Source organism: Papilio polytes, unplaced genomic scaffold (genome assembly GCF_000836215.1).
Source record: "Papilio polytes unplaced genomic scaffold, Ppol_1.0 DF821400.1, whole genome shotgun sequence".
Taxonomy (NCBI): domain Eukaryota; kingdom Metazoa; phylum Arthropoda; class Insecta; order Lepidoptera; family Papilionidae; genus Papilio; species Papilio polytes.
Genome location: NW_013527804.1, coordinates 5,692,116 through 5,713,118, shown reverse-complemented (window position 1 = coordinate 5,713,118; position 21,003 = coordinate 5,692,116). Strand labels below are relative to the sequence as shown.

At 36.4% G+C, this 21,003-nt stretch overlaps 2 protein-coding genes across 4 annotated transcripts in view; both read right to left on the bottom strand.

Moving 5' to 3' along the window:
* Positions 1 to 2,133, bottom strand: part of LOC106108732 (formin-like protein CG32138) — a 57,185-nt gene extending 55,052 nt beyond the window's left edge. The window contains exon 1 of the mRNA XM_013289992.1: positions 1,757 to 2,133. Coding sequence (XP_013145446.1) covers positions 1,757 to 1,951 — 195 coding nt within the window. The 5' untranslated portion in view covers positions 1,952 to 2,133. The remainder of the gene's footprint in view (positions 1 to 1,756) is intronic.
* A 3,280-nt stretch (positions 2,134 to 5,413) lies between these two features.
* Positions 5,414 to 21,003, bottom strand: part of LOC106108864 — a 23,291-nt gene continuing 7,701 nt past the window's right edge. Inside the window, exons 3-10 of one of the 3 annotated variants that reach the window (XM_013290160.1) lie at positions 17,414 to 18,248; positions 15,320 to 15,401; positions 13,746 to 13,914; positions 8,287 to 8,437; positions 7,531 to 7,786; positions 6,870 to 7,060; positions 6,304 to 6,501; positions 5,414 to 5,866 (exon numbers count right to left, since the gene is read on the bottom strand). In XM_013290160.1, the coding sequence (XP_013145614.1) occupies positions 5,645 to 5,866; positions 6,304 to 6,501; positions 6,870 to 7,060; positions 7,531 to 7,786; positions 8,287 to 8,437; positions 13,746 to 13,914; positions 15,320 to 15,401; positions 17,414 to 17,539 (1,395 nt within the window). In that variant the 5' untranslated portion in view covers positions 17,540 to 18,248 and the 3' untranslated portion in view covers positions 5,414 to 5,644. Of the gene's footprint in view, positions 5,867 to 6,303; positions 6,502 to 6,869; positions 7,061 to 7,530; positions 7,787 to 8,286; positions 8,438 to 13,745; positions 13,915 to 14,698; positions 14,949 to 15,319; positions 15,402 to 17,413; positions 18,249 to 21,003 lie in introns of those variants that run through there. The other 2 variants (XM_013290161.1, XM_013290162.1) reach the window with 2 other exon arrangements.

The window sequence follows — 21,003 nt, the reverse complement described above, 5'->3', positions numbered from 1 at the left end:
AGTCATAAATGTAAATGTACATAGGAATTTAACACTTGATATATACTATAACTAGCTTTCGCCCGCGATTCCATCCGCATGGAATTAAAAAAAGAGTACCCGATGTGTTCTTCCAGACTATCCTCTACATCCACCATATTTCATCGAAACCCATTCAGCGGTCTATGCTACAAACTCTAACAAGCATCCATCTAAACTTTCGCATTTATAATATTAGTATGAAGTATGATAAGAAAATTTACATGTATGTTTCTATAAAACTGCAGAAAAGCTTAACAGTAGAACAGAGGCTAAAAACCAGCACGGCCTTTAGTGACAAGCTGAAGACCGCATCAGCTGAGCCTTCTCCTTTTGGCCAAGAATTTTTATTTTTTATTTTTATTACAGTAATATATTTTGTAAGTTGTGTTCCTTTTTATAATTCTTTTGGTCAATAAATAGTGTTTTTTTTTATTTATTTAACATATAGACTACTAACAAATATTGTTATGTTTTGCAACAGATCCTGGATAACAGCCAATCATCATCCCCCCTGCCTTATCCTACTCCTGTAGGGTCGGCATACCAGGTTTTCGTCCTCCAAAGCACTCTATCATCCGTCATCTCAGTCATCACTCCCTACTTGATCATGTCACCTTTCACGCAATCTATCCCTCTCTCCTCTGGATAACAGCCAATATAAATCATATTGCAAGGAAATGAAACATCTTCCTGTCATTATATTGAGAAATAGGGCACACAATCTGTCAGTACTAGTGATAGCAACAGGATATGACATATTTCGTTTTTCTTATCAATAAAATGTGCAAGACCATTAATTCATAGAAGTGTGATAATGTAGGAAGTGTCATAGGAAAGGGATGTATCATTTTATAACAAAATTAGCTTTCACCCGCTACTCAGTCTGTGTGTAAATTAAAAAAAAACTAAAGTAAACCTATGTGTTCTTCAGAGTATCCTCTACATCTATGTCAAATTACAACAATATACACTAAACAGTTTAAGCTATAAACTCTAACATCCATCCATCCCTCTAAACTTTTGCATTTATAATATTAGTAAGATGTTTAAATGGCAATTTTAAAAAGACAATGGAAACCCAACCTTAAGATGGATCACAGCTAACTAATTTATTATGTTATTTCTTAAAACTTTAAGTAAATACTAAATCTTACTTATGAGTTAATCTGTATTAGTAAAGATGATAATAAAATATAAATATTTTTTTTTAGTTTTAGTAATATTTGAGAAGAGAATTCATTGTTGGTATCAAAAACTTATTAAATTTGCTTATCTATAGTATATGAGTACCTATTTATATAAAGCACATTTTTTTATATCACAGTTTACCAGACAAGACAAAAGGGAAGTCCGCGACCTGTGCCTACCCCCGAGGGTTAAGGGCGTGAAATACGGTCTTGTTGTGAAATGTTTTGTTTTTCCCAGTTATACACTTTAATTCTAAAGAAGGCTACGTCTTTATCACCCTGGCATTAAATAAGGAACTTTCAAACCAGATATCGTTTGTTACTACAATTAATATCAACTTTACGCACAAAAATGTTGTAGAAAATTAATTATTTATTAACGCAAAACGTTACTTTCTTTGTAAATTGTTTAATGTGTTAAAATGACAATTTAAACTGTGTCAACAATTTAAAAACAATGGGCGTTACTCCTCACAAAATAAGCAAGAATCGTAAACAAAAATTGCAGTGTTTGTAAACAAAAATGCCGGCGGTTTTTGTTCACTTACCAGCACTTTAATGAAGCGGTTCTCCAGCTCATCCCGGTCGGGCATGGGAGGTTTTGTACGGTTCCTAGTTGATGGCTGCCGTACATGGTTACTCTTCGTAGACGCAACTGGACCGTCCAGCATTGTCGGCTCCCTCGAAGTTATTAAACCCATTTTACACTGATCACTTAAACAACCACCAAACACGTACTCCATCAGGTCATTTTATATCACAGGGAATCTCAAAATCACAGTTTCATTTATAAAAAAGTCACATTAGGCGGAACAAGCTCAACTGAAATCGAAAAATGTAAACGAATGGAAGGCGAAACGCGCAAGCGAGACAAGACACAACGGCGGAGGCTCGTACAAAAGTGAAGTTTGCGAGAGCGCCATTTGCTGGATTTCTGCATTTGAATCTGACAGTCAACTGACAGATTTGACAGTTCTTTGAGCCAATCAAAATTATTTCGTTCGGAAACATCAGAAGTATAAAGGTTAAACATATTAGTACTAAATAAATCGTAATGTAATATTTATATGTTTTATGATAGATTTTTTAACTATTTGTATCACACGGCTTTATAGGGTTACTTGAAACCGAAAACTTATAGATGTACAGTCTATTTATCGGTTTCATACAGTCTGGATAGAGGTAAGGTGAAAAGGTGTAGCCAGAATCGAGCTAAACAGAAACTCACGATCTCCAGTTACTCTACTGATCTCTCGGTTAATAGAGGTAATGAAATTTGAATATTACTTGGTCAAAGTAATTGTATTCTCGCGTTTTTATTCCTATCATATTAAAACAGGACAACGCCTGGTTTACATTTATACTAGCTTACGGCCGCGACTCCGTCCGCGTGGAATTAAAAAAAACAAAAATGAGTGGCCTATATGTTCTTCCAGACTATCCTCTACATCTATACCAAATTTAATCGAAATTCGTTCAGCCGTTTAGGCTACAAACTCAAACATCCATCTTCCATGCATCCATCTAAACTTTCGCATTTGTAATATTAGTAAGTTTACATAGCTCAAAATCAGCAACCACCGACGTGACCCCTTACAGTCCACGCAAGACCTTCGCTACAGTCCTTGTCCTGAAATGTACTGTAGGCTAGGACTAAGTACATAGACTAATGGGAGGTCCAAGGGAGAATAAATGTAAAGGATGATATTGAAAATAAAACACTATTTGCATACAATTTATTTATTATTGGCTTTATGTGTAGGTAGAGAAATACAGCGGTAACGAGAATATGTTATTGCCCGTGGCATATTAAAGGAATAATACAATCCACCAATACTCGTGTTAGCACCGTTTTTTTTTTGTTTTTTTCTTTTTTTACAAACATACCATAACCTTATACAGCTATCAAAGTGAAATAACGAAAAGTTTATGGTCTTTTTAACATTTTTTTTTACATACGTCTAGAAATTCTTAAATATTATTATTAGCTTTATTATTTGATATATTGATCACACAACATTCTACAACTAGGTTAATGAACTTACAATATTGATAGACAAGTTCTTAACCATACGCAGCTCTGTCCGTGGAGTGAGCAGAGATACACTCGAAACAATTTGGTCCGGCTTCAACAAGAAGAGTTATTTTGTTATTCATTTATATGGAGTCTCCACATCAATACAGTCTTTGGTTAGGACAGAGAAAATCGGAAACTACAAACTTAACTTACAATATCACAAGCAAAAGACAAAATAATACCGCATACGACATCAGTCAAACTTTACTTTCATATAAACTGTTATTTTTCTAGAAGAATCTCTGAACGAAACTTAAAACTACAGCATATATTTGACAACAAAAAATTATGTTTTTAAATTCCATTTCAATACACATTTCATTAATCTGTGACATATCGTCAAAAACGAATGTTGCCATTTGCAAAAATATATAAAAAGCAAAGTGTTAAGCGTTTTTAGACGAAAATTCCCATAAACGGGATAGCTAAACAGCTAAGAACTAAGTGTTAGCCCTACGTGATGACGAACGACTAAGTTAGAACCGACAAAGGGTACAATGCACCAAGTACTATGCGAAGATCGTACAGTAATGTACATCGTTGATTTGTCCACAACTACTTATTTTACACGTACTGTTTAATACTTTCGAGGCAAAATCCGCTCGTAAAACTACAATAACGCACCTTACACTAGGTATAATTAAATACATTTTCATTATCGTATTTCTAACTGGCTGCCTACGGAAACGCTACAAAGCAAGCTTTAGGATGCGTCCAAATTGGCTTTGAATTCGCATTTCAAGACAATTAACTGTCATATTACGACCACATTGTCAGTCATCAGTCATTGTTCAAACCCATGACTCCTTTTAAAGCATTTTTAAGAAAACACTTGGATAATCACAAAAACCCACATAGTCTGAACGCATCCTTTAATATTACTTAGCTAAATACCAAATCATACATTAGTTCTAACCACAGATAATACTATTCTAGTTCTAACTAATGCTTGATAATAACTTCGTAGCAGCATTCAGCTGATAAACGAGCCGATACAGATTGTGGTCACCACAATCCTTAGCTAGCACCCTTTAATTCAACTACTTAAACTTGGACGCATCAAATGAAAATGTACAACATAAAGGCACTCTAAGTATATTGCCAAGTTGCCGTACGTCCTTACTTAGTTACGACATACCAACTAGACACTACCGACATCACAACAAAACCCAAATGAAAGCAAACACTCGATAAGAAATGCTTGTAACCTTTGTAAAATAACATAACCTATACGCGTCAACTACCCGCCCTCTAACTTCTAGAGTATCCCTTTTATAAAAGTATAAAATCTCAGGAACTTTATTTACAGCGTTTTTTATCTGCAGTATACTGCTATGCAAAATAGTGTTGCCAGTATATATTACACTTAATTTTTTTATTTAAAATATTAAATTTAAGAAAAAAACAATTGCTTACATGCACCAATTGATCTGCTCCTAACTTAATTTACTATTATTTTATATGGATCAATTAAAAGCGAGATAAAATAACTTTTAAAACACTGCTTACGTCATAAATGTCAGATACTGCTAGGATAAAAATTCAATAACAAATCAACAATTTCATTCCGTTATTTTTCTTAACATGCAAAAATTACTGTACAATTTTTTTACATTTGTTTTGAGTTTTAACTTGAAACTAAATTAAATAGCTGGCAATATCTAAACATAAATTTCTATTTGGATTTTTTATAACTTTTTAAAACTCTTGTGATTATTAAAAATAATTTAGTTAGCCCTTCACAAATACAATGACTTGTAATTCTCATATACGGATTTAGTATATTTTTTTACGATTTTAATGCTAATTTTCCTTTAATACACACTTTATAAAATTTATTACTTCTAGCAGAGATATTTCATACAACATTTATATGTAACAATTACATTGTACATGACCTATTCAATTTTATACTCGACATTTTTTTACATCAGTAATTATTAAATGTTTCTTGCATATATCTATAAAATTATCAATATTTAAATCGATTATAAAACTAAATTTTAGGACACTGTATTTTTTTATATGGAAGACAAAGAACAATTGACTTCGGGAGAGACAAACAGAAAACAATTAAGAGACTTACTATAGGGAACTTAGTACAAGAGACTTACCAGGGAGGGGGGGGACTAATCAGGGGGGTTTACTAAGGGGGGTTTAGTATTAGGGGCTAATCATGGGTGTTTACTGAGGGGGCTTTAGTATCAGGGGCTAATCATGGGGGGTTTAGTATGAGGTACTTATCACGGGGTACTTAGTACGAGGGTCATACCATGGGGGGGGGGCACTTAGTTTGGTTTTCAATGAGGGTACTTAGTGGTAGGTTGGTACTGTGGGGGGTGGAGAGGGAGGAGGAGGGCTACTTGGAGGAGGGGTAGTAGTAGAGCACGGCGCAGCCCGGCAGCTGCCAGCGCGAGGCGTGCAGCTCGATGAGCTGCAGCAGCGTGCGGCGGATGCAGGGCGCGGCGGCCGTGTTGAGGAAGGCGTCGCGCACCGCCGTCAGCAGGCGCTCCAGGTCGCCCGGCAGCTGCGACTCCAGGTCGCGCCCGATGTACGTCAGCACGAAGAACAGGTTCTCCGTCTGGAAACACGACACATTCATTTAACGGAAAACAGGGTATAACTGAAAAACTGTCATAAATGCGTTTCTTTTAAATTTGGATAAAACTGAAGAACTATTACATGGATGATTGGATGGATGTTTCTTATAGTTATAGCCTAAATTTTTGAAGAGATTTTAATCAAATTTGTTATAAATGTAGAGGATAGCCTGGAAGAAGATATAAATATGATTTTTTTAAATCCACGCAAACGGAGTCGCGGGTCAAAGATAGTGGACTTCCGACTTCCCAATAGAAGGAGGTACTCAATTCGTCTGTGTGTATTTTTTTAATTTTTTATGTGGGTTATAGCATAACTCCGAAAAATAGTGCGAAAGCAAAAAATATAAAAGCATTTTTATGCTTTTACATTTTTTTCATTGAAATGTTATAACATAGCAGTAGATGCAGTACTAACGTCGCTGGGCGAGGGCACGGGCTGCCGGATGCAGTCCTCGCAGCACTTGCAGATGAGGGTGAGCAGCACCTGCCCGGGCTGCGCGCTGGCGCCGCGCCGGTGGATGGCGCGCCGCCGCAGCTGGCAGTACATCTCCAGCAGGAACGACAGGAACGCCATCAGCCGCGGCCGCCCGCCGCCCACCACCGCGCCCAGCAGCTGGTATATCAAACTTTGAACTAGAGGGAGCGTGACTAGAAATAACTGTTCTCCTGGCAACGCTTGTTTTTTATATGATAAGGTGGCAAAACAGCGAGCAGACATATGAATTCGCCGAGAAAGCGAAACGACTGTTGCTCATAGACATCTACAATAGAAGATGCGTTCTCTATTCTTAATCAATAGAGAAGGAGATTCACATAAAGTTATTCTATCCTCCATCTCCTCCACCGTCAAATCCACTTTTCTTTCACATTTATGAGGAAAAGATGGGAGGGGAAAAGGACTAAAATTAGGCCTCCTACACACTCAACAGACAAAACGCAGAACTGCTTCCACTACACCACACACCTATCTTCTGTGTATACCTTATCACGGTCGTGATAGCACTGCTGGCAGGTGTTGAGCAGCGACTCCAGGAAGGTCTCGGCGTGTTCGCGCTCGACGACAGCGATGCAGCGGCGCGCGGCCGGCAGCGCGTACCGCGGCGACTCCACCGCGCGCGACACGAGGTGCCCCACAGCCTCCATCAGCGTGCGCGCCGCCACCGAGTTCGGATCTGACGACCAAACATGCTTCTTTACCGTTATGGACTTTGTCATTATAAAACACCTTTGGAAAGTGTTTCACTCTTAATATCTCACTAATTCTTACTAGTTAATACAAATGAGAAAGTTTAGATGGATAGATGTTACTATATGTTATGAGTTTGTAGCCTAAAGTGCTGAACGGATTTCGATAAAATTATGCACAGACGAAAATGGTTTAGAAGGATAGTTAGGGGACTTACTAAGCTTTTCATTGTAATTAAAAGTTATTAATTAATAGTCGCAGAGGTAAGCTAGTATAATAAATAATTCCGTTGTAAAAAAGATATTTATACTTTTAAGTGTTTAAAACTGCAACAATTTTATTAGATGTTCTGTAAACGTAGCTGGGGTCATGCCTGCACCTGGCATAAAATGTTACAGCCTTATGCAAGTTTCCTGAAAGAAATAAAATAAACCATAAATTCTACAGTAATCTCACCATCAAGCGCCTTATCGATGCACTCCTGTATATCGGGGGGGAAGGCGCCGAGGTCGCCGGCGTCTGCCGCGAGGCCGAGCGCCGCCATGCCGCTGGCGAGCGTGTCGGCTGAAGTGAGAGACTTGGAGCGCTTCAGGCCCGGAGTAAACGACTGCGGCCGCACGCTCTTGCCATTGCCGTTGCTAAGCGACGACGGCGGCGACTTCTTCTTGTCAAGCTGCTGCGGTTGCAGCTTGAAATGCACGCGGGGGCCCACCTGAAAACATACACTACCGTCTTAAACAACTATCAAAACATATAGGTTGTTATTTACATAACTATTAGAGTCAATTTAAACCTATTGGAATAAAATCCTGAAGATATCTTACTACTCCTATTATATTGGGATGTCATTTAAATTTTGAAACACTTGTTTGTATCAAAATTTTGTTAACTGGCGGAAAGCAGAGTGTTCTCATCTTTTGCAAACAAAACATTTGATTACTACGTTGTTGATATCACATGATACACATGGCATAACCGAAGTAGATATGGAATTTCAGTGAAGTATTAAAAGTACCCTTGTAATGTGGAAATATAAATAAACATTTTAGATTCCCACGATTATAGAAAACATCTATTATATCGCTTCTCGGTGTAATCTCTCCAGTTTACATTACTCCAGTCCTGTGATCAAATTCAGCGCTAAATGATTCTAATGTAATAGAAAATTCTACACATGATTGTGTCGTGTCGTGTCGTGTTGTGCATACAGACCGTGGCGTGCGGCACATTGCCGCTGGAGGTGGTGTTGAGTAGCGCGTGCGGCGGCAGCACGGGCCGGTAGTGCGGCGGCACTTGCGCATGCAGCACCGCCGACCGCGAGTGCTGCAGACCCACGCCCGCATAGCCCACGCTCATCGCTGACCTGCAATTGTTATATTGACATAAAAACAAAGTATTTGTAGGAAACATGTAACTAAAACTAAGGTATAGACACGGCAAAAATCTGTACGTTAGTCAACAGCGACATTTCGCACTAGCTGTTTGCTCACAACTTTATCCCCGTGCCATTAATGATAAAAACATGACCCATGTTACTCACTAATGCCGTGGCTTTTTAAAGGGGAAAGAATTTTTGAAATCGGCCTTGTAGTTTTTGAGTTATTTCAATACATACAAAATACAAATCTTTCCTTTATAATATTAGTATAGATATAGATAAGTCATTCTGCATAATCTATGCACAAGCATATAATCTAATTTGCCTATAGTATAGAACGATGACGTCACCAAGAAATCCTTTATCCTTTAAACGCATACACGCAGTGTTTGTTAAGACATTGTCCCATGCCGCTCACATATTGTTCGTCCAGGTTTGGGCATCGTGCGTCCTGCGGCAATCGAATTACAAACGAAATACTGCTCGGACTATCGGAAGCGTCACTTCAATAACGATTTGCATTGGCCGATTGTATTGAAACCTTATTCGATTCATAAGTACTATCGCATGCAATAATACCAGTACGTAATTTAAATATTACTCGTTTATCGGGTTTGTTACGAAATCGCGAAAGCAAAGATGACATAGTTAAAACGATAAATCGACAAGCACGTAAATATGGCAAATAAAGCCTAAGATTCTGTTGTGGGAATAGAATTCCCTAAATTTCGGTCAAATAAAATTATGAACATCCTGTACACAAACTATGTAGGGTTATCTTATGCAACCATAACACAACAATCTGCAGGTGTGTGGTGTTACGAACATTATTGGTGAGCGGGGCCGACCTGTCGCTATGTAACGTGGGTCAGAAATGAGGGCAATTACCCATCTCCTGCCGCGGACCCTCCGCCTTTATCTTACAAACAGCACAACAAAGGTCAAAGGTTCGATAGCCAACTTTGATTGCGTTTTTAATAAACATAATTGAAAAATACAACTTTAAATTTTAATAAAAATGACGAATACTTTCCAATTTATTTTTAAATTAGATACCTTGACCCAACTTTCGAATGTTCACCATGACCCGAATATGTTAATGCTTTCAGGAAGACTAAATTAAACAAAACCGTTCTATTACTAATATAGTAATAGAGATAAACAATTTTATGAGCAAATTTCTTGGGCTTGGAAAAAAAATATTATAATATTTTTTTTAAAAAAGAACCCAATAATAAATTGTATAAAAATTTTATCACGAATTCAAAACGAACACATATGAATCATGATAATTTGAAAGAGGATTTGCCATAAATCGGTAAATTACATCATGATGGTTACAACGAAGTCAACGGTCTTTAAATTATCAATTCCAAACGAAGCGACCGTCCTTTTAAGTGACAATTACTAAAGCTTATGACTCAATTTATTTTACTTCGGTATCGCACAGCTTAAAGTATCCAAGTATTTTATCTTATTAATTGAATTTAAACTATGTTAGGTTTGTTGCCAATCTTTAATCTATACTTCTATACTCTATACTCTATACTCTATACTCTATACTCTATACTCTATACTCTATACTCTATACTCTATACTCTATACTCTATACTATTATAATAAAGCGTAAACACACACTTTGTTGCCTAAGATGTCAGCAATTACAGCATATTTTTGAATAACTGTTTTTTTTTAAATTAAAAGCCGTACACGTACGCCACGCTTTAGGCTATATATTTTCACGCTATTAAACTTAGGGGTTAAATATTTTGAGTAAACACCCTAATGTGGGAAAGAGATCATAAGTTGCTGCCAACATCAAGGAAGCCAGGATTTACATTTACAATTGAAAATTTGACAAATGTAAACAATAAATGTTACCAAAATGAAGCCGCACGGGAACAGCTAGTGCTTGTATAAGATGGCACATACGAATTTCAGATAAGTTAATTGAAAAAAAAAACATTTTTTCAAATTCCTACACTAAAACCTTATAATATAAATAAAATGTTTCATCTAAGTATACGGAAATCGTAGCATAAAATGCTGTCCATTATTCAACGCCATAAAATAGGATCACGCGCAGTTTGCAGAAGCGCGGGGAGATTTGCTCAAGGACTAGTATAAGAAACTAAATACGAAGTGTTCATGTTACGTCCACGTAATACTTCTGACTCACTGACTACCGCGGAAACTGCCCAGAGCGTATTGGATCACAAATTCAACCAAGTTCGTAATATTCAGCGGTAGAAGATTGAAGTTCATAGTTATAATGCAGGGGATATAAACTGCTAATTTTATAGCTAGAAAATCATACATAAACCATAATTATTCCGCGCATTAATCTCTAAAGTAGCCAAAACAATTGCAGACATCAAAAATATATAACGAGACTAGTCTTTCAAGAGACATTATGGATATACATTTGAAGTTTAGAGAATGCTTATTCCAAGAAAACTTTACGCGATTGTTATGTCTAAAGAGTCGTTTATAAAAACAGTGAAACTAGTCTAAAAATACACGTCAAAATGTTAGTAATTATTACTCGTAGAATAACTATAATAGAGACATGCTTTATGGCTACTATAGTATAAATTATAAATTAGTTATACGAGTAAAATGATTACAAACTGATATTAATCAAACTTATGTATATTATATATGCAAAAGTTGAGATGGATGGATGTTTAATACGAGTTTGTTGCCTAAACGACTGAACGGATTTCGTTGAAAATTGGTATTGATGTAAAGAATAGTTTGGGAGAACACATAGGCTAATCACTTTTGTTTTTTTTTTAATTCCACGCGGACGAAGTCGCGGGCGAAAGCTATAATTCATAAGTATGATGTCGAGATGGCAAGTATACAATAAGAGAAATTGAATACTTCCTTCAGAAACATAATGGGTCATTTACTAAACGAGTAAAGTGCTGCGAAGGTTCAAGGAACGCCTGCTGAGATACCGTTGTAGAGTAAAAAGGTTGGCTTAAATATTTTTAAAGAGGATGTGAGAAGTCTGACTTGAATTTTGAATTTATTAATAAACTATGAACATATCTTGTTACAGATAGATTGTAAAGTTATTAAAGTAACTAGTTACATAAATATCGCGTTTGATCTGTGATTAACATTGTTGTATTTTATCACCCAAGGTTCAGTTTCCACGCTCTCGTATCAGAAGTAATTAAAATTATTAAAGATGTTTAAAATCACAAAGTAAAACAGTGACCTGAAATTTATCATTTATTTCATTTGATTTCAAATCCTGTATCCAGTATGTAGTAAATCTGATCTTGTCAGAAAACATTATCGGAAGCCATATTTAAAATTTGTCATAGAGTAGATATCCCGCTTTATGTTACCAAAATGATTAATTACACAGAGTACATTGAGATAGTTAATAGTCAGTAAACAATACATTGTTATGCAAAGGATGTGACCCATCAAATTCTATGTTACTATTTATGGTAACGGAAACCGCTTAATATGTAACCATGGTCCAACTATAGAAAAACAAAATTTAATCCTCATATTCTATTTACTCACACATCTGAAGTGGAGAATCTACCTCGAACCATCCTTACAAGCAACTGCATTCGTCTTCACACGAACCTCGTCGTAATCATTTGTGTTTATCTTGTATTTAGATAGAGCACTGTTTACTGTAGCCGGCATCAAACTGTATCGCAGCATACGTCTAGAAAATCCCTGTACAAACTTGGCAATCTGTTGCTTTGTATTTATGTTCCGTTTCAGCTCATAGCATCAACATTTTATAAATAGACTTCGTTCTGAGCCAAGCAATTAAGCTACACGTATTCTACAAAAGTATTGCATTAAGAATGTGTTTGTCGCACTCGGTCATAAGGTACAACTTTCGCTTCGTTCGATTACGTTCGTTTTGACAGCGGTCGGGGTTGTTTCGGGAGTATCGAAGCGCGTGTGCGAAGTGCGCGTGCGCAGAATGGCAGCCAAGGCGCGAATACGAGGCCGCTTTCGGCGCGAGTTGGGCGTGCTCGCGTCACCACACCCGACGACTAAATGATAACAATCCTACAAATTACACTATACATGACGTCTCGGCAACTCTCCGTTCAGTCTGCATTGGTGGCGTGCCAGCGGGCACCGCCGCCCCCCGTATTTCATACAATCTGCATCACAAGGTCAAGCGTGAAAAACCGCTTGTAAACGGAACGTCGCTAAAAGTTAATTCTGGTTGTTATTCACAAGGTCCGTTGTTTATTTTGCAAAGAACAAAAGCAGTCTTTGTAAGCGAAACTCCTTACAGATGTGAATACTTCATACTAAAACAATAACAATAATACAACTGAATTATTAGGTGTGTTTTAATTGAAGTCAATTTCTGGAAGTCATTTTCTTGACTTGTTTGTTTCATTATGTTAGCGTCTATTTATACTACAAAAGCACGATAAACTCCATAAACAACAAAGTAGAGTAGGCAGAAACAAACTGCTCACATTTTCCTATAGTAGGTACAGTAAACAAATGCATTAGAAGTGACGAAAGTGGTACATCTTTTGCCAACAAAATTGCATCACAGTACACTTATTGTTAGGCTGAAAAACAATTCATTCATCACCTACGAGAGGTAAAGAAAAGTTGCCCGCACTCATGAATGTGTCTAAAAATAAACAAAAGCCACAAGCCGTGCTTCCCTCATTGAACTCGACCACTATACTGAAATATACTTTACTGCGTAATGAAATCATACTCTGATATACAGTTTTGTCGAACTACGAGGATCTGCGTAGTTTCAAAACGTCTTACACCGTGTTTGTGTTTTGAAATAATCGTGTTGAAGTGCACATCGGCTGTTTGTATACTGACTACAAGCTCTTGATCAACTCACAGGGTATTTTCACCAGAAGAAAAGAGAATATTGCTATGATGCAATGATGGTAACCAGGCTTTTTACAACCTTACTATTTGAGACCTAATTCAAATTAAATCGTTGGTTGAATAACATTTGAAACATTTGATAACAATACACACATTTTCTTTTCTTTCTTATTAAAGTCACTGAATTTAAGATCTGTTATGCCACATTAGCCATATTTTGCTTGTATTATATGACTAGCTGTTGCTCTCGATTTCGTCCACGTGAAATTAAAAAAATAGTAAACGATATAGTCTATATTACTTACAGATAAATTAACTTTCTAATGGCAAAAAAAAACGGCCCAGTAGTTTTTTTAGTTATTTCTACACATACAAAAATACATAAATACAAATCTTTCCTCTTTAAGTTTAGTATAGATATAAATTAACTCACCTATTATGCAGGTCAACAGGCTTGGCCATAGTAAACTCCTTCGCGTGTACATTAAGCTTGTTTGTGGGCGTGGTTGTAGTGCCTGTTGTACCGGAGCTGGTTGCACCGCCTGTGGTAGCTGTTGCCGCCGTCGTCCCAGCGACAGTCGCCACGCCGTCTGTGCGGACGCCTGGCGGTCAACGGTGGTCGTCAAGAGAAGAGGTGATAGGACAGGTTGTGGGCGAATGAACAATGAAAGGAGTGTAACAGGTAGATTACAAATGAGTGCAAAGATTTGTGTTTCATAAATTAGAAAGTGATTAATAGTTTAAATGTGCTGAAAATTAGGATGTTCAAAATGTATTAGGGGTTAAATAAATAAAATGTGAATCGATAATTGGAAATTCTAACTATTAAATTCACCATTTTAATAGGCGTCTTTTTTAATTTATTTTAATAGGCGTCTCATTATTATATTTTTATTATTTTTTCTGTTACGTTGTGAAGTGACCATATGATACAGTCTCAATCAAAATTGTGTAAATAAAGGAAATCTTATCGCAGACGTAGAGCCGGGTATAACACAGTAGCGCCGCGTTTCGGTCAAATGCACAAACTTTCATAAAGATTTACAGCCAGTCAGTACACCAACTAATTAGTTTTAATTTCAACGCTTCGCAGACTACTTCATACGTTTTTTTCCTCTAATACATTTTTAATTTCTACTATAAATTATAAAATAGTTACTTAATACTGACAAGAATATCTCTCAATCATTAAAATATAATGCTGTTAATTCTTGTGCGGGTATCACATATTTCTTTGGGAAAATCGCGCAGTGTAAGTACGAAGACGTAAAGGATGTTATTGCAATGGTTGTAAACGACGTTTTGATGACATGTCCTACTTTTTTATATCTTTATCATTGATATAAGAAGCTGACGAAAGCAAATAGGGACAAAGACCAAAGAAACCTGAACTTTCAGTCACGACAATAGGAACATCCGCGGGAACAGCTGCGGCGGGTACTGTGACTGGAGAGACAGGCGGCGCCGCCGGGGGCACAGCCACCTCTGCCAGCGGCTGTGCTAACGGCTGCGCCAGCGACTGTTTCACTATACACCTCGACATTTCTTATTTCTCGTACACATCAACACAAACAGAAGGGTCCACATTCGCGCTGCACTGACACAAACATCGGACTGTCGGCGGCGCGTTCCAAATTTGTTGTTTTGTTTATTTTTAATTTTGGCGCCAATTTTATTCGGCGATGGTTGCCAGCAAATTCAACCCACGGACGAGTATCGCGGTGAAATGTTTTTAAAAAACTGATAAATTATAAACCTGCCATTCATCGGCTTATTTTCTTAAATCATAAATTAAATTAATATTTTAAAGTAGGTTAAATCATTTTTTTACTTTTAAAAGTAAGTTTTCCGCACGAGTTTCTCTTATGTCTATTTCAAACGGTTTATATTTTAGGTTATTTGTTAAATTTAATATTATTTGATTGTTACCAATTAATATAATGTAAGGAAATTTAGGAAATAGGATTATAATGTTCGTTAGTAAGATTAGTTGTCACATATACTAACCGGGAGGTCTGTAGATTTCTAGAGTAGGCTTTCCCTTGGCGTTCGTCAGTATCATGCTGCGCCGTTTCCCATTGTTCGGAAACTGCAACAAGACAAGTTTATATTAGTACATGTAATGAAACCGTTTGTTATTAAAGTAGTTATGTATCGTTCTAATCGTTTGAAAGTAATTGTTTTACAAACATTGTGTCTAACGTAGTGCTAGTCGCTGGATTATAAGTAATGAAATGATGAATTATTTCGATTTGAAAAACGCATACCTACAAGACCTTACATATTGTAAGATGGTAGGGTGATGATGATGTACTATGTGAAATATAGTCATTGTAAGTCATGTTAAGTTGACCGTGGTGATGATTGACTAGAGTTTAGTCACTCCTATCTTAGTGTAGGCTCCGAGCCCATCAGTGGCGACGAATAGTGAGCAAATGATGGCGGTGTTTAAGAGATTTAAATTTGACATTTTACACATCTACTAACTTGATTTCAATTATGTTTTATCTTTAGTAATGTTTGATGTAGTATCATTTTGAATGTAAATTTTTTGCACCGTTCGTCTACCGCGTATATGTTTTCTAAGAATGATTCAATTTGAGGAATTATCACAGTTTATTTTCGCGGACGGACACAACGAGATGACTGCTTTCAGACTCATCGCCTAATTTAATACTAGAATATAAATTACTCATATTTATGTTTCATATATTTCACGCAGGTATTTTTTTTTATTTATTGCAATAATAATTACTTTCAGCCACTAAACACACGCTTTAGGCTATATATTTTCACGTTATTAAACTTAGGGGGTAAATATTTTGAATAAAAACCCTAATGTGGAAAAGAGACCATAAGTTACTGCCAACATGAAGGAAGCAAGGTTGCCATGCTTTGTTATCATGTCATGTCATTTTGACATTTGCAATTGATAATTTGACACATGTTAACAATAAAATAAAGTTTTTATTACTCCATGCGGATGGAGCCACATGGGAACAGCTCTCTCTCTCTCCGGATCGTTTCCTCATTCCTGAGGGTCGCGACAAGCTAGTCTACAGCTAGTCAGTAATAAATATTCTCGGCTGTATAAATATATTTATTTGCATTTTCGTTCATACTATGTCTATATCCTTAACAATTGAAACCCAAAACAATTTAGTTCTTATGACTTTTTTAAGTATTATTCTTTTTAAATAAACATGTATTCAAAGGCATTTTAATCAGTTACTGGCAGTTATAAAACATCATAATGCTTGTTATGGCAATGAAATAAACGTCTTAATAAAATTACGCCTACAGTTTAATTATATAAGTTATGCCAAGTGGAATAACTTGTCAACTTATAAGTACTAGCGTCGAGTAATTCAATTATTGGTTGAATATACAAATGTGAATTGAATGTATAAAATCAAATCGCTACATTTACGAGAATTACGTTATGAAAATGTGCAGCGGATATTAAAACGTGAATGGTGCAGAAGATCAGTTCAGAGAGAACTGATGTGTTCCTCTCGAGATCTAGGGACTCTATAATCGCACTCGAGGATGTCTACCGAGGGGTTTATGTGAGACAAGTCTTACTTAATCTCTTAACTTCTGGGGGAGAAGGCAGGATATCTTTTAAAAATTTCCCCCAATACCTAAAAGAGGTATATAGAGAAAAGGGTAGAGTCAACAACAAGAGATATATAGAGAAAGTTAGAGAGAGGTAGAGATAGAAATGGTAGAGAATTGAACGCTAAAGTCACGTGACCCTTAACTGAGAAACCAAAATTATAATATTCTAATGAATAAGGACAATATTAAGGTAATCAAGTTTTGTGATGTTCACGTAGGCGGTGTTATATTGCGTATAACGCCTACATGCTTGTAATGTCAAAACTCATTTTAATAAACGACCTAACCTTAATCCTGTTAGATTTAGTTTTCTGACTTGATTTGATTACTCCTTTATCTTCTTCGATGTTTTTTGCAGTTTACAAAAAGAAACCAATTCATAACTGGTATAGTTTAAATAAAATTTCTTTTGTTATAATATGGTATCCTGGTTGAACGAAGTAGGGGACTGTGAACTACGTAATAAAAAAACTCAATTACCTGGTTGTGATGCATATTGTGGTGTGACTGCGGGCGTATGAAGCTGCGCTCCCGCATTATGACGCCGGGCGACGTGAAGTCCTGCATCCTGTAGCTGCGCTGCAGCTCCCCCATTTGGGCTTGCATTTTTACCTTCTCTATTCTCGTAACTGTTTAATCTTTGACAGTTCCCGCCTTTTCTATTCGCGTCTTATTTGACAGCTGACGTACGGGCGATGCGTTCTTTATCGCTTTCACTTTTTCTTTGGTTGATACGCGCAATTATTTTTTTAGTAATTCACGATATACTTTTCTCCAAAACTCTTTTAATATTTTATTTATTCTACGAATTATAAGATTATTAATAAAAATAAATACAAACTAGATGAATGACTAGTATAACAGTTACGTTGAAACAATGTCAATATGTTTTTGTTAAATATTTTCATTTATATTTACAAAATAGGTGTAAAAGTGTTTAAAGCGGGCAATATACACGTTCAGATGCGTGCGCTATATAGTTCCGAAGCTTTAATATTAAAAATAAAAAAATTTAATCACAATTATATGTATTGTGACGTAAGAATAGAGATCAATACTCCAATTTATATATGCATATATAAATCTTAAAACAAAGAAACCCCATCTGTCGTGGCCACTGATAGAGGGATTTCTGGACGACTTTTTCGAGTTTTTTTTTTCGTTTTTCTTAATACGACTTATAAAGAGCGGTGCAGGTTTGTTTGGTGCCTGACAGTCACGGAGCGATTATTAACAATTTCTCGAGGGGCAAAGAAGCAGCGGCTTCTTCGGCGCCAGTCTCGATTCGTTTTCGGAGAGTTCTTTGAACCCTAATCTGTAACAAAAACATAAAGAATTATTGTACAAATGTGAACAAATACCCGAAAGAAACCATCATTTAGGTAAGAAGAATATTTCTATTCGTAACTTAACTATCATATAATTATAAAGTTTGGATGAATGGATATCAGATATCTCCGAAATGGCTTAATGGATCTTGATATAACTTGGTACAGATGTAGTACATAATCTGGAAGATCACATAGGTTACCAAGGTCAATGCTAGAGATAAATAAACACTTTTTGGAATACAAGATAGATTGGAAGCCCCAGATATAAATCCAGAATCGTAAGTACCGAATGTTTTCATAGTATTTTCATTTCAATCAACACCACATATTGCAATCTTTGGCAATATAACTGGGAGAATAATATGATATGGAGCCAAAATATAGCAACGTGTCATGGCTTGAGACAAAACGCAGAGCCCTGGATGGAGAGTACTGGAGTCGCACTGTGGAGCCCCCTGCCCTACTTCGGAGGACAATAAAAAGAAGAAGAAGCGTAGATCAATCTATTTAAATAAAATCTATTTACTGCTCCATTTATATATTGTTTACTTCGATTGCCAACACACTACTTTAACCAAATATTAGGTTTTTTAATCATACTAATATTATAGATGCGAAAGTTTAGATTGATGGATGGATGTTAGAGTTTGTAGCCTAAACGGCTGAAAGGATTTCGATGAAATTTGGCATAGACGTAGAGGATAGTCTGGAAGAACACATAGGCTACTTAGTTTTGTTTTTTTTAATTCCACGCGGACGGAGTCGCGGGCGAAAGCTAGTTTTGACATAAAACCAATAAAAAATAAGAAAACAGACGAACTGTGAAACATCTTCAATTTCTAAACGCTTTAAAAAAAAAACAATAACAATTTATTTAATTACTTAAATTATAACATTTACACACTTTTTTTTACCAATTGTTATACAGTTTTTCAGTCGTCCAAGGCCAATCGTTTCTGTTGCGAGCATACACTAAAACCGGTTCGAGATATCATTGCGTTGGAAAAAAATAAAAGAATTAAATCCGATACAGGTTTAACTGTGGACATATAAACAGAAAGTTCATGTAAGGGTTACACTGAATGTCAGTTACGTAAATCCATGGAAACACGACTTTATAATCCCTGGATACTTGGACAACATTTTTGCCCAAGTGATAATTAAGTGATGATAACGAGACGATGGGGACATAAACCAGAAAGTGTCAAGATTGAATATGAATGGCTACAAAGGTAGAGGAACACCGAAGAAAGTATGGATGAATTGGGTGAAAGAGGATATGCTTAAGAAAGGAGTGGATTCAGATATGACGGCTGGTAGAGATGTGTGGAAGAGCAGCACATACTGTGCCGACCCTCCGTAAGGGATAAGGGCAAGTGGATGATGTTCTTCGCAGATAGAACTTTCCGTTTACAGTTCTGTGAGTTCTTTAATTCAGTTACTTATTACACCTGCAAATACAAGTTAGAAGTTGTGTGTTGATTGTTTCTTTTATTGTAAAGTAGGTACGATTAGATACAAAAATATGAGTCGCGAGGGCGTATAGTGGGACAGCTGCCTCCTTAGAAACTCAGAGTTTAGATGGATGGAATTATTGTTAGAGTTTGTAATCTTAACTACTCATCGGATAGTCTGTAAGAACACAGAGACGTCTTTCTATTTTTATTTCCCGACGGAAGGAGTCGCAGGCGAAAGGTAGTATGTCATATTAAAATCTAGAGTTGCAGTTGTAAGTGATTACAAGACGCATTGCGCGTATATTTATGGTGTTAGGTTGGGCGACATCTGTTTAAGAAAACAGTTAGTTAACTAAGTTTTATTTGTTTAAGACTTATGGGGCGTTATAGTCGCTTCAAAAAGACCCATTTCGCAGTATATTTTTAATTTTCTTTTAAACTGTGATATCAAACCTCTTTCTTATATGTGACCATTTCCAAGCAGGATTTAACTTTAAGTGTTGATTCTCAGAAGTTATATACGGGCACTAATGTTGAATTCTAGTAAAGTCAACGGATAGCGGTGCAATTAATTCTACGGCACGCCTTTGCGAGGGCTACCAACATTAAAGAAACTATCGAACACTGACTATAAAAAAACCTTTTAGTGACTTGTGAAGTTAGTAACTTGTGAATACTCCATGGACGAAATTAAAATGAGAAATAATAGACATCGATGTTAAAGCCACAGTTCGAATTTAAACCATGCAAAACAAGAGAATTATGGTTAAATTAGAACAGGTGGCAACCCTAGATATGGCCGAGTGTGCTCAGTGTCACGGCATGCATCTATTAATAACATTATTAGGTGCGGAGTTCAAGAATTTGTCGACACAAATGCATTGTATCTAAGAGTAATTGTTGCTCGCGACTTTGCCAACGTGAAATTAAAAAATAAAAAAAACAGCCTATGTTACTACACTGATAACGTACCTTTCTTATGGTAAAAGATTTTTGAAATCGGCCCCGTAGTTTTTGAGTTAATTCAAAACATACAAAAATACAAATCTTTCGTCTTTATAATACTAGTATAGATAGAATTAGACAATATCGCTTTGTCATAGAGGCTTGGAGACAGTAATTTCCCTAAAAATTCGTTTAAGAACTAAAAATACTTGTAAAGAATTTGATAGCTTATGGTCGGTTTTCCACCTGGTTACCTCGCCTACGCGAATCCCAGATGTGGAAGATCATACACCTTCCCTGTTGGACCTTCTGCTGACCTCACATCCGGACAGCTATT